This window comes from Falco rusticolus, chromosome 5, assembly GCF_015220075.1.
Source record: "Falco rusticolus isolate bFalRus1 chromosome 5, bFalRus1.pri, whole genome shotgun sequence".
In the NCBI taxonomy this organism is placed as follows: Eukaryota; Metazoa; Chordata; class Aves; order Falconiformes; family Falconidae; genus Falco; species Falco rusticolus.
The window spans coordinates 14,055,378-14,083,220 of record NC_051191.1 but is presented as its reverse complement, the minus strand read 5'-3'; the positions used below and the strand labels follow the sequence as shown (position 1 = coordinate 14,083,220).

Sequence of the window (27,843 nt, the reverse complement as noted above, 5' to 3'; positions counted from 1 at the left end):
TAAGCAAGGAGGACTTAGAATCCAGCTTAAGAGATTCTGAAATAGTAGGGAAAGAGGGAATCCAGGTTATTATAAAAGAAACTGAACAGATGAGTCTATAAAGAAACAGTGAAGCACAGATATGCAAGTCAAATCAGCAAGTAGGGGAAAAACCATCAGTGAGGAAAAGAAAGGGGGAACTAAAGATGACCAGACAGAGAGAGAGGAAGAAACAAAACCAAGCAGGAGTGGCATGGCTATGTGAGAAAATATGGAGAAAGGCCAGAGAATGCAGCAGGGCCTCTGAAGAGGGGGGGGGAAGGAAAAAAAATCAAATTGGACAAGCAAAGCCTGAGGAAGACTGGATTAAAAATACATCAGGATGAAAAGCAGGGGGAAATAAAGGAGAAAGACTGGATATGATCTGTATTCAAAAAAGTCACTTAATCTGTGATGTTAACAAAAGTACGTGCAGGTAAATACAGATGTTACTTAGAAAACTTCTTACTACTCAGAAAACAATCTTGGTTTTAGGAAAGTTAAAAACCTTACCATCTTCAATCTTACTAAGGCATTGCAAATTGAGCTTTCAAGAAACACCAGGCAATCACACAACAAAGACTACAAAGTCAGTAGCTCTCCCCAAACAAGAAAATACTCATACATACAATAAACTAACTTTTCTTCCATGAATAATTCAAGTTCAATAGTACTGTCCATTTAAGTACTCAAGCATATCATGAATATGATTATATACTAACCCATAAATTTCACTAAAATCAAGAATAATGCACTGAAAGTACTTCATTCCATTACTTTATCTGTCTCTGACAGTTCATTTTTCTCTTGGTAATATTACATTACAGGTCTTCCAGGGATAATAATTCTCTTTGGCCAGTAATTCAGAAAACCTGTAGTTACCATGGCATAGAGCACTTAACAAAAGCTGATTTTAAGTTTCTGAGAAAAAGAGTCCCCCAAACCTTTCCAAGATCTTTGCTTGCAAATTCCAAGACTTCCACCTGCAATTTTTTTCATAATTTTATTGGCTTCTGAAAGAAGTAATGCCTGAGTCATTTGCATGACTTCTGCTGGATCTTGTCCCATCCAAGGGCCTAATTATAGGCAAGCACATGAATAATTGCTGAAATAAGCTGGAGTTGAAAAAGTCTATTGATCTGACTGAAATTACTCACAGAAATGTAAAGGCAGGTGCAGAACATTCCCTAGATATTTTGCAAGGAAAATGTCAATGCATTTCTACCAACAAGGCAAGGTGTCTTTCCTCTCCAGCTAAAGCAGGAATTACGCTCAGAAGTAGACCATGCCCAAAATTAAACATGCCCCACTGAAAAGCTCTTACTCCGTTTTTTAATGCAACCAGGTTGAACAAATGACTTTTACACTTCTCATGCTTCCTGAGCTCATCCTCCAGCTTCACACAGACCTGACAATTCTGCTCTTCACATTTAAAGCTTCATCCCAGACACACATTCTGCTTTCAGGAGCCACAGGCCTTCCCAAGCACATACTGAAGCACTAGGAACAAAGACTTTCATCCTTTGGCTTATTACAAGGGCTCAGCTCCCCTTCAAGAAAGGTCCTTGGCTAACCGGACTCTGAGCCTCAACAGCTCTGCATGAGTCAGAAAACCACTATGTGCAACAGTGAGTTAACTGACCTCACTTTAAAATCCTTTCCACAAAAGGAGATTTGATGTTTTTCTGGCAATTTCAATCAAATAGGATACTTCTAGCCACCAATTAGCAGACAACTGTCTCTTTGGGTCTTGACCTTTCATACACTTGAGATTTATATGACATATAGATATTAGTTATTAAAACCATTAAAAGGGCATATATAATGTGCCTGTCACAAAAGTTTTCCATGAAACAGAACCCCTCCTCTCCACAACCCTGTCTCTGGCTATAACCTAACACACACAGCTGAGCTAGATTTTTTTACATGCTATGGCTATATAGCTGACTGTCCAAGTCAGTCTTTTTTTGTCAAGACTGTTTTTAGCCAATTCTACTCATTATATAGGAGGCCAAATGGCAACCATGAAGTGATGTCAAGCCACCCCTCTTATCAAACACAGTATCATTAAACAAACTCTCAGTACATTTTCAGAGTGAGGTAAGGTATAAATAAAAAATGCTTCACCCTCCAGGTGACACTTAACAGGTTTAAATATAATTAGCACTTACTAAAATGACTACATAAATCATAAACTGAAGTCACACAGACTGAAAACTGTGAAACTTACACATACACAAAATGTTTTAAACAATTTTAAAAAAAGAGCAAATACATTTTCAGGAACTGGTGACTGAGGAATACTTGGCATTCCTAACAGAACGTAAGGAAAAAATACACTGAAAATTTGAGTTAAAAAAATGTCCATAATATAAGAATGTATGAGTGGCTGTATTAGGTTGCACCAAAAGTCCACCTAGAAGAAAGCCTGGTCTCCAAAGAGGCCAAATGGGTGCCTAGGGAAAACTGTAACAGACCAAGCACATGTCCCTGAGTACTCCAACCACTGATGGCTCAAGGACTTCCTGAGCCAGATGTAGTTTCATATAGTACATAAACCTCTGTGAATGTTTCCCTGAACTAGTCCAGCTTCCTCCCGAGCCTCTGCAACCATTTGGCACACAGCAGGCCATGATCCACAGCCCCAGAGCTCACCCAGCGCTGTACGAAGAACTGTTCCACCTGTTTGGCTCCAGCCTGCTTCTTGCCAACTTCATTCCCCTCAACTTTTGCACCAAAACTGATCGCTTGTTGTCTCTTACTGTTTACCTTCTCCTGCATAAACATATTTCATACCTTCATCATATTCTTAGTTTTCTCCTTTCCTGACTGAAGCATCCTTGTTTATTCATTCCCTCCATGTAAACTGTTTCATGTCTATGATGAATTTAATCACCCTTCCCTGAACCTTTGCTTGTTTTCTTATCTGTAGGATGGTAAGTAAGAATTGCAGAGTTATTCAAAATACAGAAGCTATGGATTTATACAGTGGCATAATGATACCTCCAGTCCTTTCCTAATAATTCCTAATATTTAATGTGCTTTTTTGACCACTAATAAATATTATGCTGATGCTTTCATGGAAAGGCACCTAACACAGCCCTAAGATCTCTTTCTACTACATACTGATGTCACTGGCTTTTTTTTCTGCAGCAAAGTTTTCTTAAAAAACAAACAAAAAAACCCTGAAATCCCAACCCACTAAGTATTTAGCAATAACTATTACTTTTTAAAGAGGAAAGGCTGAGAGTGATCTTCAGCAGTCTGATTTGTCTCTTTAACTGTTACAATACATATAAATCACCATAAGAAAAGTACACATTCACTGCAGAAGCTTCTTTGCTGCATTAATGTTGAGCTTGTTAGACCTCCTGAAACAGCAGACTCAAAAATCCAGCAAATGATTCTAAAGTAGAGTCTTAAGGCCTTGAATTCCCCCTGCAATGAAGAAAAAACACTGGTTTCCTTAAGTCTCTAGGAAAAAAAACAAATGCCCTGCAAGAGGGTAAATTGTGTGCATGCATCATTGCTTTCTTACCTCTAATTATTTTGAAACCTGACACTATGCAGAATAATACAGAAAAGACCCCAGCTTCCTGCAATCACTATAATAAATGATACATCCATTTATTAAATTATGTTCCTGCCAGGTCTGATGAAGTATTTCATTTTCTGACAAGAGACGAAATAGACACACTGATCTGCAAGGCAAACATCACAACATCTGCTGAAGTAGAAATGCTTTTAGTTGGAGACACCTGCATTCATAATCTTAAGCTAATTCATTACTATAAACACATGATGAAAAAAATATAAACATAGTAAAAGAAATGTAAATGTAATTATCTATGGAAAATAAATTATTATAATAAAAATCTGGATTTCCTGACAAGGGAAAGTATTTGGTCTGATGCCTTTCCCTTTTGCTACAATTACTGCTCCTCCCACTGAATAGGCAAATACACAACCTGTCAGACAAAGGTGATGAGCAACAGCTTATCTACAGCTTATCTAATTTACACACACAGAATGCTAGAAATTGAAATTAACAACAATAAAGATTTTAGCTGCACTGTCAGTTTTCTTCTTGAGAACAGTCCTGCACAAGTCGTTCCACAGCACAACTGCACTTCTTTAGAATTAGAGAGGACTGAAAATTATCAGATACGTTAACAGTTGCAGCTATTTTGGGGCATAGGACAGAGACAGGAAAAAAACCCAATGAACTATCAATCAACGTGAAGAGAAAGAAGTTGTAAGATGGGTATGAAACCAGTCCTCCTTGCAGTAATGAAGCAGTTCTATAGGAAGCACCTGTGTGTTTTAAACAGATGGCCTGGGGAGGGGGAGCCCTTCCCGTGAAGGGCTACAGCAGGAGATCCTGTCCAAGTCTGGTGTTTAACTCCCCGCAGACAGGCTCTGGGCACCACCAAAAGAAACTGCCTCTCTCCAGTTGCTATCTGGACAATTTACGCTCTTGATTTGTTCCGACTGCTTTGCTAGATGCAACTAGGTGGAATGACTCCATCCAAGTAATTTTGAAACTGTAATTAACTAATGTGTCTCAGGGTGTTAAAGGAAGAGGGCAAGGACAGAGAAATTAATAAGACTATCTGATAGAAATGGTAAAAAATTGCTTTTCCTGAAAAAACACACAACTAGCATATAGAAATTAAAAGCTAACATTTTGATAAAATCACAAAATTCTCAGAAGGAAAAGTATGGAAGTTAGCAATATTTGCACACTGATCTTTATTGTTTCTGTCTCCCAAACCACCATTTCCTTTGGTGCATTAGCACCCTCACTTTCTGTAAGTACATTCTGAGGATTTTTCTCCTCTACTTCACTTTGGTTCTATTTCTTCCTATTGTCTTTTCTGCCAGCCCACACACTACAGCTATGCATGCTGATACTTTCCCAAAGACAGACCAAAAGCACCTAGCTTTCCTCCCAGGCTTGTCCGTTAACCTCTAATGCTCTTCATTCAAATAAAACCCCAACACCTAAAAGAAACCCCAACTCAAAAAAACACAAACCCAAACCAAAAAAACCCAAACCACCAACACACAAACCCTCACAAAATGACTGTTAATTTCCTTTTCCACCCAAGTTCTTTAACACCTTTCATCCAAGACGTTACTTAATCTGAGAAAATCTGCAGATATGGGTGGCAAATTGTTCTGGAAACACTATAGGGAATTTCTAAACTTACATCTGCCATAAAAAATATATATAATTTTATATACCTTTATAATATATATATATATACTTGTAATTGATTTAAGAGATGCATGGGTACAAAAATGATTGTTGTCTTGTTTTAGATCAACTTAAAAAAGCAAGTAGGCACCAAACACGCTGCTGCAACTGTGACAACACACAATATACTTTAACTTGGGCACTTTGCAAACATTTTGAGAGAGATGTATGCTTTCTGCTAAAGAAGAGACAACAGCCTTAATTCAGGAATGGAAAGAAAAGTCAAAGAACACTGTGTGATTTTGAGAACTGGTCTTTCAGAGGAAGTATCCTGTGGTGCATAACCAGACTTGAAAATAAGACACTTGGAGCACGTGCTATACCAACAATTTATCAGTTTATCAGCTGATTTCTAACGCCACATTAATAGTTAACTCCAAGGCAAAATCACTGAAAAATACATTCTTAAAACATGAATTTGCCTTGATTCAATTAAAATAGTCCATAGGAAAAGCCTCAATATAGTGAGCATTACTAGGGTTCAACACTGTGATTTACCTTGAAAACAAATTTTATGGCACAATGAATTCAAAACCAAAATAATTTCCTAAGTGTATAAATGTAAAATACTTTGCACACTTCATCTGCCCCGGAAGCATTAACTCTTCCCATTCTGCCAACATAAGGAAGCTGGTAAGTTCCAGTTGCCTTAACAGGTCACAGGTCAAGGCAGCACACAGCGTTAAATTCAAAGCGCGTGCTGGTGAAACCAAGGGTTCCAACTCTGAATTGCTGAGCCACAGCACACCATCAAACGTCACAGAAGTTTTAAGGAGCCAGGAGTTCTCTGGAGCATTCTCAAGAGGGATATCAATATAAACAGACTGTTATTTACCTGCCAAGAAACGGCCCCCAAAACAGCGGTCGCGACAAGGCTGAAAAATACTAGCTGTTCCGAAATTAAACAAAAATGACGCATTCCTTTAGATGCCATAACTCTGTCAAGGCTGTTGTTTTCTGCACGGTGGGTATAGTATACCTTGTGACAGTCATTTAGTTTTGTGTGAAAGCCCCAAAGAGTTATGAAAAAAATCACATGACAGATCATCCAAAAAATTCCAAAAATAGAAAAACCAGGTATCACAAAATACCAGAGATCCAAATCACGCAGTTTAAAGGCTGCAAGAATGAAAAAGATTAGTTCAATGACTCCAATTGAGATGACAGAAAGCCTTCTGCAAATTTTACCACGATACAAGTAGGGCTTCCATCGTTCAGTAACTGAAAGTCCACTGAAGTAAACATCAAGAAGGGGATCGGAAATCAGGCAGCTGAAGAAACATGCCAAGGCAAAAGGGTTTGTGGGGATTTGCAGTGATGGAAAAAAGAGTAAGGATGCAATGGCTCCAAAAATTGCCAAATTTGGAATTGCCAAAAAAGACTTCATACGTAAGTCAATAATCAACATGGCCAAAGCCATGACCAACAGAATAATACTCACAGATTTTTCAACCAGCATAGTTGTGCTGGCAATTGCAAATCCAACTAGTTCCAAAAACTCAACTGTTGTCAGCAGAGTTGGTCGATGATGGATACAACCACAAATCCTCTCAACCAAAGCACATAATATCCTTAAAACAATGGCGGAGAGGAGTAAATATTTAGTGGCTTCTTCTTTCACATCCGTTTTGAAGGCAGAATTATTAAGAAAACAGAGAAGGCCAAGCAAAAAACCAAACCAAAGATTGGAAAGACTCAGGCTTGCTGTTTCCATTGAAAAATAGTAGTACAGTATGCTGGCAATTCCAAGAACAAAGAGTCCCAGAATAAATATTACCAAAATCAATGCATCTGCAGTTTTTTCCCATCTGACATAAAGGCCCATGCAAATGGCAACCAGCAGGTTGATCCTGGCAAGATAGCCAAGGTATCTGACCGATGAGTGCATGTTCACTTCTCTGTTCGCTTCTTCTAGCCTTGTCATTGCTGCATAGAGACAATGACTAACACAGTAACGCAGTGACCTACACATGTAAACTGCAGTTAGGGGGTTTTACCCACTCGGCTGAAAGTAAATATTTGGGTTTCATCCAACAAAGACAAGGCAATCGCCACCTTCTGTAATATCATTTCAGCAACAGCAGTCCGCAATCCCTGAAATCCTGGAAGAAGAATTAAGAAGGTTTTAGCAGCAAATAATTCCTTTTAATCACATACAGCATAAACATGACACAACCTTTCTCACCAAGGAGTTGAACACATAAATTAAAAAACACATAATAATGACCAAGTAAGTGTGTTGTTAAAGGTCATTCAAATTGGGGTTATTATTAAATCCAATATAAGACTGGTTCTGCATCAATCTTATTTCATAATCTGAATGAAAGGAAAAGGTAAACCAAACCTGGCCTGTGCAGTTTTTCCACAAAACTCATCCATTAGGTATCTATATTAGACATCTATGGGTATCCAAAATATTGCTATGATATCCATTGTCTTCTAAAATAATTTAATATTGATTTAAAACATTGTTTTACTTCACCATTACCTTTGGTAAGTTCTCACTTTATAACATACCTTTTCAGTACGTTTTGCAAGGCTTCTTTTTAGTAGTCAAGTAGCCACAGGATTCACAAAAAGAACTTCATAATCAGTTAATGAGCTAAACCCACAGTAGATAATCAAAAAGGATATTATCATCTCCATTTCACAAAAGGGGAGTGGACACACAGATGTATCAATAGATCTGGCAATATTTTCAGAAACTTTTCTTAACCAAAGACTTCATTTTCACCCCTCCAAGCCACTTTTTTTTCTCCCACCAAAAAACCCAAACAAAATGATGGGGATAACTATTATATTTAGAACATAAGCATCTCCTACTCGGATCCATTTAACTGACATGCTTTTCTTTTTAATATAGTATAGGAACAGACAGTAGTATTTTTAGGGGAATTTTGTATGAAAATGTGGCTAGGCAGATTTCACTGGAGATCATTACTATTTTACAGGAAAAGTTTCTTCCCGGTCTGAACTCAGTCTTGAAACATGAGGACCACTGTCATCCTATTGGTGGTTAATCATACGGGGCTTACACATAAACAATACTAGTAACTGCTATAATTAGGAAAAAAAGTTATTGAGGAAATTCTATTTCTGTGAAAATCTTAATTGCACTGTATTTATACACTTTTGTACTTACCACAAATTTGTCAGAGGCACAGTTCAGAGCTTTCTAATTAAAGGCAAAAAAGGTTAGTACTTTTGAAGTCACAACCCTGCTCTGTACGTAAAACATGTTGTGACAAATTAATAAGAATTACTCAGAGAACAGGCTTTTGCAAAAAGAGCCACACATACTTCTGATTTTTGGTGCAGGAGTCACTGAAGGAATAAAGCTGAGTCCATACCACCAGAAAAAATAAGGCAGAAAACAACTGGTAGATCACAAGAAAGTACAGAAACAAGAAAATCAGCATCATTTTTTTTGTCTCTATTTTTCTTAAGTGTCATACATTACAAAGAGCTCCAGAGCTCCAGTTGTCCAAATTCCCTTAGTTAAAACTTAGCAAAACCCTGTATAGTATTTATATTTAAGCATAAGTTTTGCTTCTGAAGTAATTAATGAAAAGTTTATTTGTAAATCTAATTGTACAGGTTATGGGCGGCATGTAGGAACACTCATTCGTAGCCACTATAGTTTTTTAAGTAATTACCTAATTGCCCATCTTACAGAGACTTCTGGAGAGTTAATGGTATGACAGAGCAATTAATGTGTCAAGAACACTCAAAGATAGGTTATAGCTTACTGCTTTTATTTATACTATTTATTTATTTTTACTTATTTATTTATAAAGGACACCTTGACTGAAAATCAGAACTTAACTTCCATTTTCCCTTGATTTTTAAATTCTCATTTTTTAAACCAGAGAACAACAGAAGACAAACTGACTGATTTACCCATATGCTTTGGCTGACTTGAAGACTGACACCCAGCATAAAACCAGCTTGAATAATTGGTGTAGAGATAAAACAGGCTTAAGAAATCCTATTGTTTAAATTACTTAAGTTTGGTAACATATTTCCAAATTATGTTAAACTCCTAACAACACTGCAGATGTTACTTGCAAAAACTATGTATTAAAAATCTGTTTAATTGAAATAGAATACATACCATACAGTTAAAGCAAATGGTTACTGCATGCCATTGAGAGTTAAAAGTTTTCATTTTAACTGTGCATTTTCATATTACTTATTATTGCTAGTGTTTTATACAAATAAACTTAATTCTGAGTTGCCTGAATGCTTAAGATCGTGTAATATTTCTCTCATTAGTTGGTAACATATTTACAGTTTTCTCAACCTTTCATTTGTTTCTACTTTATATAGATAACAACCCAAAGTTAGCTAGCCTTTTCCAGGTCACAATATATCTGGTATCATAGCACTGTCAGCAAGGCTGTTTCTTGTACTATGATCAACATTTGCTTTATGGACAACTTGAGCTTTTCAGTTCAACTCCTACACATGCCCCCTCCCTGCCCGCAGTTCTCTCTCCTCCAAACCATGAATATAAAGGAACGACTTCCCCATCTCCCCTTCCAACCCACAGCACTGACGTGTAACTACTGCTATGCCAAAGCACATCTGCCATGCCATTCTGTTATCTTGATTCCTTTCTGGAATCCCTCCAAGTTAAGAAGCTAATACTATAAACATTCATCTGGACAACAGACTCATGGAAGTCAGCAGTTTAGCTCACGCGCAAAGGGTGGAAGCTCCCACCTAACCCCTGGCTTACTATTTTGCTACAGTTGCTACATTATTTTCTGGTGGTATCATTACACTAGCAAGCTACCTCGCAGGCAAGCAGCCGCTCTGACAGAAAACTACTCTGACTAGCTCAGCTTGTGCCAAGCGGAGTTTTGCTGTGATCACATCATGAGAAATGTGAAAGCGAAGCTCCACTGCTGCTGCCCCACCTGCTGTGCCAGGTACCGGGGTGGGGGAATGTGCCTGCTCCTAGTGGAAAGACACAAAGTCTGCTTAAGTACCAAATATTTGCAAAATAACAGCTTGGACGTGAATGCAACACCCTCTTCCTGGCTACGCCTTCTAGGCAATTATCAAAAAGGCGTACTACTAAACCACGCTATTAATCATTAGTATTTTTCTGTTCAAAACACATGGTCAACTTTTTGGTGAAAAGAGAAAAAGGAGCATTTTAATGATTAATGCATCCCATCATGCAGTTATTACCAAATAAATTTAACACAATTTAACACAACAATTCAGACAATTTTAATGGGAGATTTCAATTATCTGATTTATTCTTTAAAACATAGCTATTTGTAACTCATTTCTGTTAAGACTGACTGTTGAAGCAAAGACTGTTCCAAGGCAGGGAAGTGTTGTGTTTGGTTTTAAAACCAACTGCCTTAAAAGTTTCAGGCTTCAACATCTGAGTTACATACCTGAGCGAATCACATTTAGATCCAAAACACAGAATGTGTACACCCACTTTTAAACATTTGTTGACTTTTGCAAACGCAATTTTAAGCAAAACCTGGAGTCCAAGTAGAGATTTAGAGACTAAACCATCCAAGAGCTTTCCTACATGTAAAGGAACATCATTCCCAAAGTAGTTTTCATCTTAATTTGTCTAAGAAAATATAAAAAAAAGAACCAAAACCCGAAGATGGTTCAGTAGTTTGACTACAGTTGACCTGAAGTCCAGGTGAGGCCTATCTAAAATGCTGGACTTACTTTCTTTCAGCTTTATTCTTCCAGTTTAGTGCATGGTTTTTTTTAAAAAAAACCAACCAAAACACAACTGCGTGACGCCTTTTTAAAACCATAACGTCGTACTTAGCTACCACATTAATACAGCAGCCTTAAACTTCAGGTGAACGTCTTCGTTAGTCTTCGGACGTGCACGCCCAGCCCGCATTACGGATTCCTGGTGCGGGACATGCGGGGAGCGCCCGGCCCAAGCACCAGCTGCCGGACTGGCCCGGCCAGGGGAGCCTACCGACGGCTGCGGGCTCCGCGGGGTGCCTGCGGGGCAACGCCGCTCACCGCCAGCTGCCGCCCCGGGAGGCCGCCTGGGCCCGGCCCGGCCCGGGGAGGCCCCGTCCCCCAGGGGCTGCCCGCCAGGCCGCCCGCCTCCCCTCGGCCCCGCAGCGACGGGGCCCTGCTCCACGCACACGGCGCCGGGGCGAGCCCGGCCCCAGCCCTTCGGTGCCGCCGGCCCCCGCCGCGCTCCCGGCCCGCACTCACCTCAACAGGCGTCCCGGGAACTTCCCACCCCCCGCGCAGCGCCGCCGCCATGTTGAGGCTCCGTGAGGCGTCCCGGCTACGGGCGGCGCCAAGGCTCAAACGCCGCCGCGGCCGCCCGGGCGCTGCCGGAGCCCAGCTGATCGCGGCGGGCAGGCTGGGCCCGAGGCGGCCCCGGGCGACGAGGCCCTCAGCGGAACGGTGCCTGCGTCGGTGGGGCAGAGCGGGGCTGTGACCGTGGGCGGCCCCGTCCGCACCCCCCAGCCTCACGGCTGCCCTGCTCTCATGAGCACGTGGATGCAAGGGAAGCGCGAAAGCACGTTCTTCCCTCCACACCCCCCAAAAATGCCAAGTTAATCAGCTGGAAGAAGTAGAAAACAAGACAAAACTATACGCACTGAACTGGTGCTTAGGGGACAGAAGAGGGAAGCTGTGTTTGAGTCAGCGCCCCTGTAAGGCGGGCTGGGCCCTCCCTGGCCTCCCCCATGGCGGGCCAGGAGTGCCTTCGGGGGGGGGGGGGGGGGGGGGGGGGGGGGGGGCTCGGCTCCGGGCCTTCCCCAACCAAAGCATTCACCCCCCTCAGGCACACCGCCTCGGCCACCGCTGTGGCACAGCACTCGGCCTTGGGAATGGATGCTTGCTACTGGCCCTTGCAGGCAGGTGGGCAAGAGCAGGAAGCTTCTGGAGCATAATGGCTCCATGGCTCAGGCAAAACCAGGGGAGCCTGTGTGAGTGACAGCTTAAGGGGCACTGCCTTGAACTGCCAGAGGGCTGGGCCTGCCACAGATTTATATCCTTTGTGCCTGCATCACATCCAGCCCCTTCGCCCCCCGCATCAAGAAGCACTGGTGCTGATGGGTGGCAGCTGGACACTCAAACATCTAAACTCCCGAGCTGGACACTCAAACATCTAAACTGACAGCCTGTCTTTTCTGCCTCAGTTATTCAGACAACTGATTCACAAGGAACCTCCGTAGTCTCCAAATCCGTACCGCTCTCCAAATATTAAATAAAACTGGCCTAAAAGTTAACACTGGTTAAAAAGCCTAGAGGTTTCCCTTGAACAAGCAGAACAGTAGAAATCTCAGTTGGTTAGTAAATGTTACCTGCTTCAGATGCTTTACCAGCATCATAGACAATGCTTAGTTGGTACTACATCTGTTCAACTGTGATTTAGGAATACTCTACAAGCAACTATTTGTAGAACTTTTTACTTAAAAAGTAAAAAAAAAAAACAACAAACCCAAACCCTCCAAACAACTGAGTTCCTGTGCAAGTCTGTGAAATGCAACCCTTCTAAAACTATCTTTTACTATTCTACAGTTACAAAACAATGAATCAAGGAAAATCAAGAAAATGAGGAAAAAGGAGAAAACCTGCTGCTGATTCATAGAGATAAAATTAAAGACTTAGAGTGATCATACTTTTAAAGCAAGTCTCCCTTAAGCTGAAAAGGGCAGATTCTGCAGGAAGCAATACTGAGATCCAGCTGTGAAATCACATCTTCTGGTCTTCACTGTCAAGTAAGAGACCAGAATATACCAGCTAGGCTCTGCAGTGCTAGACACACACATCAGTTCTGCTAAAATCTAATTTTTGTAGAATCTGGATCAGAGTAGGCACCTTGCTTTTTTTTTTTTTTTTTGGGGGGTGCGGTGTGGTGTCTTTTCCCATTGCCAGCCTTTCCCCAACACCTCCAATACTCAAAACCATTACGGAGAAAAATACAATCACCTCAAAGGGTCAACATTCAATGAGCGCTGCAAAGACATTTCAGGGGAATAGAGGAAAAATTAAGAACATCTAGAGAAAAAGATGGGAACTGCAATAGAAAGTAATTGCATCCTAGAAACATGATACAGGATCAAGTGGAGGAACTCTAAAACCCCTTCTGTAAAGCAAAGGCCACAACCACGATGTAGAAGCTGAAATGGAAGTACCAAATCTAATATCTCCACTATAATTCAGTAGTTTATAAAATAAACCCAGTGCAAATACTTTCTTGACAATAAGGAAAATAATTATGCATGGGTTTCACTGGATTTCAGCATAAACAAATTGCACAGGAAGAAAAAAGGGTATCTCCACCCCAAAGAAACAAATTTTAAAGAGGTTTTCAGTTTTTTGTGTTTTTTAATAAATGTGCTTTGTTCACAAAAAGTAGTGACATAAAGACAACAGAAATGCAAATACACATTTTTTCCTTTTCCCCTCCAGCACCTTAAGAACAAGAGATCTCTTGCACAGTCATATTTTCAAATATTTCATAACCTAGAAACATTCTTGCACTAAAGCCAAATATCCAACAACTCCTGATATCACCACTTTATTGTTCAGGGAGGTGTATTTATGCAAATCCCACTTTCCTCCTCCACCACAATCTACTGTCCCTTGTAAAAAAAAAAAACCACCAAAAAACAAATTAAAAAAACAACAAAAAGCAAAAAAAAAACCAAAACCAAAACAAAAATACCAACAACAAAACACCCCCCCTTCAGCTATTTAAAAGGAGCAGCAAGAAAACCAAGCTGTTATGAATCTCAGGTCCCTAAACCACAAATACAATGGTGTCACCAACCTGCCAAAAAGGCTTAAATTTAAATGTTAATATTATAGACTATTTTGGGGGCGGATAAATCTTGGTCTAAATTGCTTTTTTGTATGAATCACAAACCGGTTTACAATTAAACAATGCCAACATACACTTCAGCTGGTCCATAACTTGTTGTTAAAAAGAGTATCAGTTCAAATGTTAGGTACATTTTGAAGTATGCACAGATTGTTTCCATAAACAGCTGAATTTATAGCACCAGTATTTTAGCTTTAACATGAGCACTGCTGGAGTCAGTGGTTAACTGGGAAGAAGAAAGGCTGTGAATGACAAACATTTTAGTGAAAGTGAAGTGGGAAAGCACTGGATGCAAACATTGACTTAAAGCCAATTTTGAAACCATTATATATTTCATTAGAGAGGTATTCTCAAAAAAATCAACCCCGATACTTCTGTATCTAAACTTTTTTCTTAACACATCAGAATATAATTATTTGGTTTATATATATCATTCAGATTGAATAACAAATTTGAATCAGGTACAAAGGGACCCTTTAAATTTAAGAAGGGAAACACAAAAAGCTTATGTTAAAGAATAAAGCATTGCAGTCCAGATCATGTTTGAGTGTAAGATGGACCAATGTGGTATGACTCTGTGTAGGAAACAGTGTAAAAGAAAAACACATAGGTCAAACTGTGACACTTGTCAGTGCAAAACTTCAGTGAAAGGAGTAGTTTCCTTTTTGTAGCAACCACCGTAAAATCCACACTACAATTTCAGTTTATCTGGTAACGTCTGTATTATAAGTACAACATGGTAAGTTAATATGGTATAAGGTGTGTATCATCACAACTAGTTGTGAAAGTACATTATTAGTATTTTCTACCATTTTGCTGAAGTCAGTCTTAAAACCATGATGTGGCACCTAGTTCAAATCATTTGTTATTAGGCACTTACAGATTTAACAGCCTAACATTCAAACCTGAAGATTCTGACCATTATTTTTAAATGGAGGGAAATCTAAGCTAAAGTAATAGTGAATCCTCTGTTTTTACTATTGAACAGATATGTTTTTTCCAGCAAAAACTCACAAATTTATTACACAAATTTGAAAACTCAGATGTAAAAAACTTCTGTTCCCTGTTCTTACAGCACAGACCAGTTTTCAGACAGCTATGGAGTTTTTACTTAACTAAGCAGAAGATTTTTGGGTCCAATTCACTGAATATGTGGCTTTGTGCAAATAAGTGTATCTTTGAAAAACTTGTGTAATTGTGTTTGTTTTCACAAAATTGATCTGTAGTTACCTTATAACTTGGGAGGTCTACAAATAAGGGCAAATAAAGAAAAAAGTTGATTTTAAAATGCATAAATAATTTACTTTAAAACATGACAAAACCTACCCTGTCCCCCAAAAAACATGGTTTGAAGAGAATACAGAACACCATCATCGGAGAAATACTGATATATGTTAGTGCTTGTACACTCACAAAATTGCAAAATCATGTTCCAGCTTTGAAGTGAAACATAATTGTCTAGACGTACCATACTCCTCTGGGGGGGATAACCTCTTCAGAAATTTCATGTCTAACTGCTATTTATGCAGTGAAATTACATAATATGTATAACTATGGATTAATAAATTCCTGTGTTTTGGTGTTATCTTGATTTGGTGTTATCTCAAGAGGGCTGCAATAAACATAAAATCAAATGTGCAAGAATTATAGTTTCTCCAGCCCAGAGTGAAATAGATTTTGGAAGAAAAGTTTTTTTCCCTAATTAAGAAGGGACACGTGTAACCAAGTGTCTTAACCTTTCTGCACGTTGAATTAAAGTGCACAATATTTCTTTCTACAAATACTTCTCAGAAGCCCACCAACTCCAGTGCCTTAAGCTCAACCACACCGAGTTAAAATATTGAAACAACATTTAACAAATTAAATAGAATTCACACTTCACAGCACTAAAGAAAAGAATGGTACCTTTCTGGAAAAAATTAGTGATACAAATCTAAAGAAAGTAACAGTAATTTATGCTATGACGCGAGTCATTTGCATAAAACTTGTATTTCTTTCACTTTCATACAAGAATAAATTTTAAAATTCAAAGTAGAAAAAAATAGCAAACTCTGTAAACCTTTGCATTTTCTTTATGCAAACCGTTTTTGTGTGTTGAGCCCATGTTAGTATAGCAAAATTAGTTAAGCAAGAGGTTTGACTGAAAGGGCATTTCAACAACTACATTAACTTAGAAGCAATATAGGATCTTCTAGCTCATAGAAAGGAATTGAACTAGACTGGCTTTCTCCAGAGTCCGAGTCATAAGGAGCATCAGGTAGCTCCATAAAACCATAAGCTAGCTGTTCATCTTCTGTATCAGATCGAACATAGCAGGAAGTGTTGGAATACTCCTCATCCTCTATACTGTTGAAATCCTGTGGGATATACAACATTCCTGGGTAGTTCCTGCTAACTAAGTCACTTGTTGTTTGCAGGGAGGTTTTCCTAAATGCCATCAGATGCATGTGAGAAAACTTGGAATACTTGAAGCGTTTAAAACCCAAAGACTCTATGGCAATTTTCCAGCTTTTCATCATCATAGCCCGGCGATTCTGATGAGATGAATCAGGAGTTATTACAAGCAATAAGCCATTTAATACGAGAAGTTCATGTGCCTTCTTGCAGCATATCCATCGTTGATAGGGGGATGGAAAGTAAGAAAGGAGGAGTGAGAAAACAACGACATGGAACAGTTCTCCAGGTAGAGAATCAATGGGATTTTTCAGTTGCTTAAGAAAAGCATCTATAGCATCTTGTGCCAGTTGGAGAGGTTGCTGAATTTGAAGATTTAGGAAGTCACATTTGTATACACTCTGGTGGAATAAAAAAACAGAAAAAACAAACATCAAGGTTAAAGAGCAAACAATCCAAATCCACAGAAAAAAAATCAATGACACCCTCTCCATTCTCTTGAGGAAATATCAAGCCTTCTGAACACTCCTCTTGATATCACATCAAACAATTTAATGCATTGCTAGCTTTTAGAGTTGCAAAGCAAAATTTTAGATGTGCAGTAATTTACTAGTGATTTAATTGCTGAGAAATATTAATTTAAAAAAATAATTTTCCTAAAGTATCAAATGAACTATCTCATAAATGATTTAAGAACTCAGGTAAGCCTACATTGCTTTTGTTTCTCCAGATGCTGGAAGCCTTTTATAAACCTGAAATTAGTAATGAGAAACTATATTTGATACCTCAGTATTTACAGCAGTTCTTTGAAAAGAATCCAAGAAACTTAGTCATCTGATCACTTGGGGAAAAAAGCGTCATTCTTTACTGATACAGAAACAAAGAAGCTATGGCAAGGCAATATACATTAGAAAGTTACAGTACGCTAACTGTTTCGCAGCAGTGAGGCAGGTCCATGTAATTTACTGTAAATGCAAAGTGGTACACATTTTGGCAATTATCAAAGTAAGGTGAGGGTTGTTAAGTTCACCTGTTGATCATTTGTGTACTCAAGCTGCCAAAGATGGGAAATGACACCACAATACAACATACAGAAGTTCTTAATGCCCTTAATTACTGAGCATTAAAAAAACCCCAAAACCACAGTATGCTATTCACTACATTTACGTTTTGACACTTTATATTCATCCAAATCTGACTTCTTCATAGCAAAGGTATTAAGATACAAGGTTTTGGCACGATAGCAACAAAACTTGTTATTAATGCCTAGAGAACATGCAGTGAACGACAGACACTCTGAACAGGTAAGTGAATATGAAAGCAGACAAAACATTTTATGGAGCACATCTGAAAGGTCCACCTGTTAGATCTGTTGCGTTTTCATACCACAGAAGTATTTATATCATGACTTACAAAATAATATTCAAAAAAAGATCTCTAGAACACTATTGTAAAGCTATTCATAAAGCAACTGATGTGCACAATTGTTTTCAAGTAGAAGAGAATGTTATTTGTTTATATAAAATCACATTCTCTCCCAAGAGTATGCATTAAATTAGAAAAAGTAGCCAATGTTCAAAAAAATGTGCGATTTATTTTCTAGTAGCATTAATCTTGGCCTCCAATATGCTAAAAATCCAGATAAATACTTACGTTATGTGGCTATAATAAAGAAATTTTAATTGCAACTATTATACCTGCAGGGCTATATTCTGCTTTCTTGTAATACTTAGAACAGGAAATTACCAGTAGTAATTTCATTATTTCCTCTAATAAGTTTTAAAAGAAGTGCTTTGAAGAATAATTGTTCAGGGTAACAGGCTAACTTTATGTAGAAACAAGACTTAAAAAGTTAAAGGTTAAACATACACAATTAAAAAAACAATACAGACCACAAGTATTTCTGTATACTGGTAAAATACTTTAGTCCTTAAATTGTCCTTAACACTATTTCTATGTTGTTTATGACTGGTTTATGACTTATTTTTCAAGTGGAATCTGAACTCTGCAGAAAGTTTTAGGACAAAAATGCTACTCAACTGGAGACTGCTACTAAACTCCAGATATACAAGTCTTGAACTGATCTTAAAGTCCCCCTAGACACTGAAACAGCAGTCATACTTCAGTGCATCCACTGATATTTAAAAACGTAATCCTACTTGTATATTCTAATTTTTAATTCCAGTACCCTTCCATCCCCCCCCCTTTTTTTGTCTCAAACTATATTTACTCTAATGCAACAGATGTTGCATATTCAGAAACTTTTGCAGCAGTATGAAATCATATTTGGATTTTCCCAAAGTGCACATTCTCCCTTCAGTTTTGGCTTTTTTTTAATTCAGTGTAGACAAATTAAACTCCTCCAAGAAAATAACCACTGCTACTTGTACTCTAGAATATCTGTGTTATAAGCAGAACATTTGAAGGAATAGCAAAAAAACCCACACTGGGTCAAGAAGAGACGTATTCTGCTTATCCCAGTCCCCCTCCTCCTAGTTTCTAATACTGCCTGTTTCCCTCTGCGTATGTTACACCCAGACACTGAAAATGAGTGCACAATGCCTAGCTAAAGGGAATGCTATTTTTTTTCTTGGTGCAGTTCCCTTCCTGCTCAAAACACAAAACCTTTTAATGGAAATATATTTCCATTTTCGTATCTCTACAGTTTATATTTTCTTTATATGAAACTGAAATTCTAAACATTTTGAATACATTATTACATTTCAGTTCCCCTCCTAGTTTTTCCACAATTGTATCTGTCTTAATCCTCAAATTAGCTGAAGTATGTTATTCAACTATTTAGTCTATATCCAAAGCATTTATATATGCAGAAAGTGGATTAATCTATTTTTATTAAGGAAGGAATTATTTAACCCTCCATTCAACATTACTCAAGAAACTGACTTCCTAAGAAGTCTCTATGCTTCAATGTGTTTCAAAAACTACTTTGGTATCTTAACTCAAAGATCTGCTAAATCAGATTTTACCAGTTCTATTTTCAGCTTCTACCACTAAGTTATTGGATCAATTTTCAGGTCAGAAGATGGCAATAACTACCACAAGAACCCTCTGGCTGTTGTTCTGAAATCTTAAATCAGCCCAGAAAACTGCTAGCCTAAAGATAAATTTATTCAGGAGGTTACAGTGCTGATGTAGTTCAAAATTGAGTTATCTTGAATACATCAGGGCTTATTAGTGCTGTTTTGGAGGTGGGCCTAAGCTTATTCTAGCAGATGCATTTGAGTGCACAAATTGTACTCCATGTCACTCCAAGAAGGCTTGCTAGCTAGGTTGCAAGGTGCCCTGAACACAGAGTATCCAGAAGAATCGAAGTAAGAGAAGCTGGTGAGCCTGGGGACAGGCTTCACAGTAACTGTGTTGGTCTGTACAGTAGCATTCTGGGGAGTTCCTACCATTTCCTATCATCAGGCTACAGTACTAATTATGTCCGATGACAAGAAATCAATTAGTTTATCATTCTCTTGTTCTGGGAGAGAGCCTGAAGAACTGGTTAACACACAGAAACTGCGACTACCTGATTACTGTTGTCTGGCCTGGATTACTCACATGCATTCCTCCATTACATCCACAGGAGTAACCTTTCTGGGACTCTTCCAAGAATGGTTTTGGTCACTGTACATCTACACTGATTTTCACGAGAATAATAGTAATACGAAAACAGCACAACCGACTAGATACCAAAATATTAACTATGCATACCCACAAATTAATGGTTGGGTTCAGCTCATGCACCTTCAGGTGCCTAGGCTCCCTTTATAGCCACTGGAGAGCTAATCAATACAGCCCATGGGGTCAGCACACAATTCACCTCAGCATGAAAGAGCAGACACTGAGGCTTCACTGACTATTTTTAATAGATCTCCACTGACTGTAGTGGGAGATCTGTGTATCTTACCTCAAAATTTACTTGCCATGTATTACTGTTTAAGTGCCATAGGCTGCCACTTCAGTGGCATGTGGCTCTGACATCCTGTATCATGCCAACAGCCCTATGCAGATGTCCTACAGCCTCATCAGTGGAAAAGTACTGGAGGGCAATCATGTTTGGGCAACTGGTGCCTATTCTTCAAATTAGGCAAGACTGAGTCCACTCAAAGTTTCTTTATGTTTTAGATGAAGCTAACATTGAATTGCCTTAAAAAGCAATTTATCAGACTCAGACCTTTTTTCCAAGAATCTCTTTCATTATCTCTAAGCGTATATGCAAAAATATAAATCAGATGTTAGTGGACTAAACCTGGTAACCACAACAAAATATCACACATTTAGCATGTAAACGACACTGCAGCAAGTAAGAGGACATTACTTTCAAGTTAACTGTATTGTACTCATACACTTTTCCAGTTCTAAAGAGGGTAACCTTAGCCCACTGATTTTAAGAGCCTTAAATCTTTAATTTTTAAAGCTTTAAAATCAGAGCCTGATTTTAAACTGGAAGTGGTCAAGATGCGTACAGTCAAAAGTTTTTCTGTCAGAAATGCATTCCTTTTTGTTTCTTTTCATTTTTATGCCACTTTGTCATTTTGCTTGGTTGATAAATGCTATCTGGACTGACAAAAGTTGGGTCAAGAGCAGAAGACAAAGAATATATGATTACAGCAGAATTAAAACATTTGAGACCCTTACTAACTCGAGAAAGTAAAGCAGTTTACCCCAAAAATGCTTATAAATTTGTCTTAAGTATTGTGGAAGTTCAGTAATAATTCTAGCAATTAACGAAAAGCCCCCTTACAGTGAACTCTGGTTACTAAAACTCCCCAGAAAAACTCACCAAGTACAGTCACTGATCATTTCTTTCTGTCAGCAAACGCAGCTTCTGAGAGGTTTATGCCTAAGCATAACCCTATGTAATCTGTACTTATGCCTTTAAGATGCAAGGACTCATCTGAAAAGATGGCTACTAAAATTTTCAAATTTTAAGATTCACAACAACATAAAAGGCATTAATTTTAAAAAATCAGTTTTTTTAAAACAGAACAATTGCAGTTTAGAGCCTGTTGATGGGAAAGGATATAGTAGGAGGATCACAGTTCCTATTAAAGCACAGATATTTACAATACACACTTAAGTATTTAACATACTTTCTTTTTTACAGTCATTTTGAAGCATTCAAAAATATTAGAGAATCAAGTTTATATTAAATTCAGCAAAATTACATACCTCAACAGCTGGAACAATATCTATGCCAACTGTCAGAAATTCTTCAAATTTCAGAAATGGATTAAAGCAGCTACCAACATCAAGTAATCTGATCTTCCCCAATGAGTGGAGCAACCTAAGAAGAAGCAAGAATTCAGCTTTATCAAATGTTTTTGAAGGTATATTCTGAATTACAATTTCAGATAATGAATGCAAAAGAATTCTGATAGAACACCACAGTAGTGACTAACAAAAGTGAAGGCCTTACTTGAATTGCTGAGATACCTAAAGAACCAAGCTTCATCAGTAAAGCAGATGACCCTCAAATAGAAGAGTTACGTTCAGAGCAGCTGTAATTCTATTAACTTGTACTTGTAGTAAGAATGGCAACTTGGGTGTCCACTAGACAGGCTTTCTCTGTTGCTTTATGTTTCCCACTTACCTATTTGTGGTATTTATCGATGGTGAAGACACACAAGTCCGAGTTAAAATTTCATAAGTTTAAAAAGAGAAACTGGCAACACTCTGTGACCTACCTTCTTGTCAGTCCCATTTAAATGGGCATCTGAAATCAACTGCCATAATTGGTTAATAAAGACAAGAACACATATAATGGCATTCCAAGGTAAACCACAAAAAATAATATAAAAATGAAAGCATTTAGTTATTCCCTGCAAAAAAAATGTAAAATATTTTATTTGCTTTATGTTAGCTAATTTTTTTAAAAATGGATGACTGCTGGAAGCTCACTCCAATTCTGTTTTCAACAGATGCTGTGAAAGAGATCAGTCCACACACAGCTACAAACTTAAATAAAATTGGCCACTCAAGTTGTAGGGAATTATTCTAAACATCTAAATGAACAAAGTATTCCCTCAAAACTACTTGGGGGGGGGAGTCTATTGTATGCCATGCAGTCAGTTTTCTTTTGGAGTATCCAAAAGCTTTTTAATGAGAGATAGTCAAAGGTAGCCATCTGGTTTAGGAAAGAGTCCTTATCAGAGTACTTCTGAAGTACTGAAAAATGAAGATTTATCCCATAAGAATTCTGGAGAACATTTTAGCAAGCCAAAAATCTATCTCCTTATCTGTTACTGTGTGATGACCCTACTATTCAAGGTGAAGTTACAGATAAGAAGGACAGTGGCCTTAATGCTAAATACTTCCCTATGCAACCAAACAACAAAAAGTGAATGATTAAAAAAAAAAAAAGGGTGGGGGTGTGTGTGTAGCAGAATTAACTTGAGAAATCATGACTTACGGCTTGGACTGATAGATATTGACAGACTGCTGAGGACACTTCAATGATTTAGATCCAGAATGCTGCAGAAATTCACATATACCCTTCCAAAACATCATGGAAAAGGAATCAATAAATAAATTAACCCTGCACTGAATAACTGGCCCATCATCTTCTCAACTAGATTCCAAAACTTCCTGAGGTAAAAAACAAAACAAAACGAGGAGTGGGAGATCAGAAAGGAAACAGCAGACTGAAGAAACAAAGAGAGGACATTCTTGTACTGTCTGGTTGAAGCTGCCATTGTAATATAGCAAAAAAGATGTTAGAGGCTGGCAGATGAGATTTGCCTTTTTTCTTGGGAAGCTCTGACATCATCTGTGACCAACTGCAAAAAAAAAAAAGCCCCTGAAATGCCTTTATAAAGATAATGTTTTCTCTATTATAAGAAAAAAGATGCCTTGCAACTTTTAAGAATAGCAACTGCAGTCTTGCCTCTGAAAGCATTCTTATTTTCTAAAGAATAGTGTCCTTGACCGGTGCCTAAAGGAGCATTTGCAGTCTTAAAGTTTGTGGCCATAAGCATTTTTTTAATGACAAGAGGCAGTTACCAGTATAGATAACGTAGCATCAGATAAGATCAACGTACCTGTACAGAAGTACTGGCAGTCAGCTATCTTGTCAGCATTTAAAGGTTTTGCCTTGTCTTGGCATTTAGTTTGTCTAACTTGAAATGTTGTCTCTCATAATAATTAAATTTGAATGTTGCACTCTTATCACTAATATCAAGGACTCAGCTGCTGAATACATTCTACAATCAGAGACATTGTCTATTTTTTTTTATTTTCCTTGCAATCTGAATTTGGAAACCCCTGCTGTTTATTCTTTCTTTGCAATTCCAACAAACCAGTAAATCTGAGTTAAACACAGTTGTTTAAGTCCACTAGTATAGATTTTACATCTGCCTCTTCTTTAAAACACAACTTGATGAGTATATCCACGTAGAAAAAAAAAGAAAATCTAGGCAACAGTTTGAGCTCCTTCTATTGGATCATTTTTAGGGCCGCATCTAAAAATTTCCATCATGATTTGTAAGATCTTAGAATTCCCAAAATCCATTAATAGAGACAAACACAAACTCGCAGCTTTCACAGGAAGGTGAATAATAACTTTCCATCAAGCAAATGTTGCTTCTTGTTTCAAGTTCTGCAGCCAATTCCAATTGGCATCTCCAAAATATCACTTGTCATGTTTCTGGGAATGATTCAGCCCTAGAGATGCAGATAACTGCAAACACTTTCAGAAACAGATCTGCAGGATCACTGGAGTCCAACAAAACCATGGTTCTATTCATAGCAACAACAAAGCAGGAAGGAATACCATGGAAAAAAAACCCCCATCTTTAAGCAGCAATAATGTGTTCCTCCTAAACTCTTAGTGATCTACCACAGAGAGGATACTGGAGAAGCAAGACAGTATTTCTTGTTGCGTTTGGCAGAATAATCACGCTAAGTTTAAGGATTTTGCTTCTACACAGAATAGAAGATACCCAGGGGATACTTCTGTCAAAACACCAGCATCACCAAGGCAAATGGTGCAACAATTACCTTTAAGTTAAAACCACACGCATTACCAGGCTACCCTGTAAGTCAGTCAGTACCAAGTGAGGTTTCAGAATGAAGATGATAGCAACAGTTTTTTTCCAGCTTGGATGCCAATCACAATGTAATCTGTACAACAGGGATCCGAATACTACAGAGGGATCCTAGCGGCCATAAATCACAGACATAGGCTAAAGTATCATCTTTTTCCACATAAGGCCAGCATGTCTCCTTCAGACCAGCATGTCTCCTTGCCTAGCAAATGGAGACACCAATAGCAGATTTCTCATTCAAACACAAAAACGTATGTGCCTCTGTACGCCTGTGTTCTACTTAAATCGTAATAGCAAATAAATAGAAGACACATGGGACCACAGGAAAGACAAGAGGGAATGCGACTCTATAGTGCAGAGAAAACTTCCCATGTAGAAGAGTGACAGCCTCTAGAGATCTTAACACTTTCCATTTAAAGTGTTTGATGAAATACTTGTACAGATGACAATTAAGCAACAGAACCCAGAGCCCTCTAACCTCCAGGAGAACCCGCTTCACCTACAGTAGACTGGAGGGGTGTGGGGGGAATCACTGATCTATTCTGACTTCCTCTCTTACAAAACCTGCATTCTTGACTGCAGCATTGTTTGACTGGGTGAAAGGGGATACCGCTTCAGACTACTACAGCATTGGGGCACACTTCTGGAAAGCTGTAACTCTGGATTCCAAGCTGAGCAGAAGACAGAAACTCTTTTCTACACTAATGGACAACAGATCCAAGACATCTGATACAGAGCAAACTCACTCCGATAGGTGTGCCACATCCAAGAAACCTTGTAGTCTATGTTCATGTAAATATACTTCGAAGTCTTAAAAGTAGCAGAGATTCAGATGCTCATTTATGCCTTGACTTCCTGCTGTTGGTCAGGTTTTGCTGCCTTTTAGAACACAGGTGCAATGAATCACTTAGTAGCAATTCTCAGGCTGCCAGTTATCAGTAGGAACAGGATCCTAGTTACATGCTTGAAATCATTTTGAAGCTCTTCAGAAGCACTTAGATTTGGTCACTTGAACATTTACAGGGAACACAGATCACAGATTCGGATAGCCTCAACACCACTAGTTCAGATACTTACTTTTTCAGCACTGTAAATCTGAAGTCAGATTCCTCAGTGAGAATATAACTGTAATCTAGATGACGATCAGCAATCCAGTGACTTTGTTAGAAATTTAGTCTTTCTGAATTAATTGATAACCACCTTTCAACCATGTTTCATAATGATTTTCAGTTAAAGGCAGCATTAAATGCAAGAGATGTACTTTGCCACTGTAGGTAACTTGCAAGCACACCTGGAATCCCATTCTTTAATGCATTAGTGTATAGGCAGAAAACCAAAATGTGAATAGTTAAGAGAGCAGGAACTGGTAAAGAAGAGTACCATAACCTGGGAAATGAGTGCATTTTAAGTATATCCCACATTTGTTTTTCAAGAACGTTACTAAATGGACTGCAGTGCTTCATTTATCAGCCCCCTTAAAAACGCACCTATTATTCAACTAGGTGCTGTACAGGTAAGTGACATTTTTTCTTCAAAGTAGATAGAAATAGAGCAGTTACACAACCATAAGGAAAGTCACTTTATCTCTGAAATTCATCACTTCAAGCGCTGATCTCCTAGTTTACAGTTTTTAGTTACTCTAGTATTTATCAAGAATGAGAGGGGAAAAAAATTCAGAAGCCTTATGCTGCTGTCAGAAGAGCAGAACAAAGCTAGATATCTGGTTCTGAGTGGCAATATTGGTATGCCTCAAATCTTTTGTAACATCCATGCGTAAAGATATCTAATGGGAAGGTCTAGCTTGCTGAGATACATATGAAAGAAGGAATGATAGGTTGTACCTTAAGAGACAGTCAAACCAGCAGCTGAGAAGAATCCATACCAAAAAGTTGTGATTTTTGCCATTAAGGATAAAAAGGAAGACTGCTTAATTTGATGGGAAAAAAAAAAGAAAACAATACTGAAAAAGAGAACAAAGAGGGGACTGATTTATTGAAGGGAGGAGCTGTTAAACAGCAGATAACAGCCACTTATCTTGCAAGACTGAGACACTTTGATGTCCAGCTTCACAACAGGTGCAGTTGTAATGCTAGAACTCATTCTGGGATGGAAGTACTGTGGACAGTACATTACTTTTCATATAGATGAAAGTAAAAAAAAGCAAGACTGTTCATATTAGTTATTTCTGTGAAACTCCCCAATTTTAATCTGGCAAAGAGGTGAGCAACACGAGCAGCTGGAAATGAGTTCAAAGTAGTTGAGTGACTACCTTGAGATGCAGTAAACTTTGCACTTCTGGTTCTTATGATATTGCCTGCCATCGCCTGTAAGAGCTGGCTGAGTGCTTCTTACTTCTCTCTACATCTCCCAGAGTCCTTTTTACTACCTGTGGAACTTTTTATTCCTGAGCTAGCTTTGCTCCTTACCAGGCAAGGTACAGTCTACTATGGCTTGCCAGTAAAAGTAAACTCAGAAAGAGCTCTCACATGAGCAACCTGTTTTTAATACTACGGGAGAGGATTATTTATGGGAAGAACAAAATTATTGTGTTTACACTTCCCAGAGTACAACAAAATGTCACAGGCTTAGCCATACCTATAGACAACCTCACAACTCTTACTTGTAGTGTTACATGACCAGAACGGAGCAACAGTGCTTGCAACAAGTGTGTGCGCATAGGTTCCCCCATATCCCTTGTACCAAGACTTCACCAAGATTCAGACTTCACTAACTGACCAATGTAGACATGGTGGAAAAGCATTTCAGGAGCAAAGTATGCATTGTGTAATACACAATTCATTTTCATCTGATTAACTCTGTAGTTTCTTCTATAAAGCACATAGGAAGAAACTGAATTTTGATTTCTCTGGGCAGTAACTTAGAACAGCTGTCCCTTGTAGCTTTAAGGTCTGTACAGCTACTAAAACCCTTACTATCAGTTGTTGCTTACTCAGGTAAATATTATGAATCTTGCCTTTGCCATGTGCGTCTTTACTGATTTTTTTTTTAAGTCTTAGGGATGAAGAGAAAAAATCATCATTAACTATATTAAAAAATACTTTTAAAATTATTTTAAAATAATAAAACCTTCTCTACTAACTACTTTGTATACACACTAGTCAGAACAAAAGGTAAGGCTACAGACTACTGGTAACAAGAAGAAACTCGTGTGAAATTAGCTCCACAATGGCCATTATTATAAAGTATGAAGACAGAGCACATACAAAGAGATAACTAATGCTTTATCATAACAAGGCTCCCACTGGAAGACA

At 38.3% G+C, this 27,843-nt stretch overlaps 2 protein-coding genes across 7 annotated transcripts in view; both read right to left on the bottom strand.

Moving 5' to 3' along the window:
* TMEM168 (transmembrane protein 168) overlaps nt 1-11,962 on the bottom strand; it is a 28,632-nt gene extending 16,670 nt beyond the window's left edge. The window contains exons 1-3 of one of the 6 annotated variants that reach the window (XM_037387706.1): nt 11,498-11,962; nt 8,421-10,240; nt 6,114-7,380 (exon numbers count right to left, since the gene is read on the bottom strand). In XM_037387706.1, coding sequence (XP_037243603.1) covers nt 6,114-7,250 — 1,137 coding nt within the window. In that variant the 5' untranslated portion in view covers nt 7,251-7,380; nt 8,421-10,240; nt 11,498-11,962. The other 5 variants (XM_037387708.1, XM_037387705.1, XM_037387709.1 and 2 more) reach the window with 5 other exon arrangements.
* A 1,645-nt stretch (nt 11,963-13,607) lies between these two features.
* Nucleotides 13,608-27,843, bottom strand: part of BMT2 (base methyltransferase of 25S rRNA 2 homolog) — a 36,117-nt gene continuing 21,881 nt past the window's right edge. Inside the window, exons 4-5 of the mRNA XM_037388931.1 lie at nt 21,699-21,813; nt 13,608-16,918 (exon numbers count right to left, since the gene is read on the bottom strand). Of these exons, the coding sequence (XP_037244828.1) occupies nt 16,289-16,918; nt 21,699-21,813 (745 nt within the window). The 3' untranslated portion in view covers nt 13,608-16,288. The remainder of the gene's footprint in view (nt 16,919-21,698; nt 21,814-27,843) is intronic.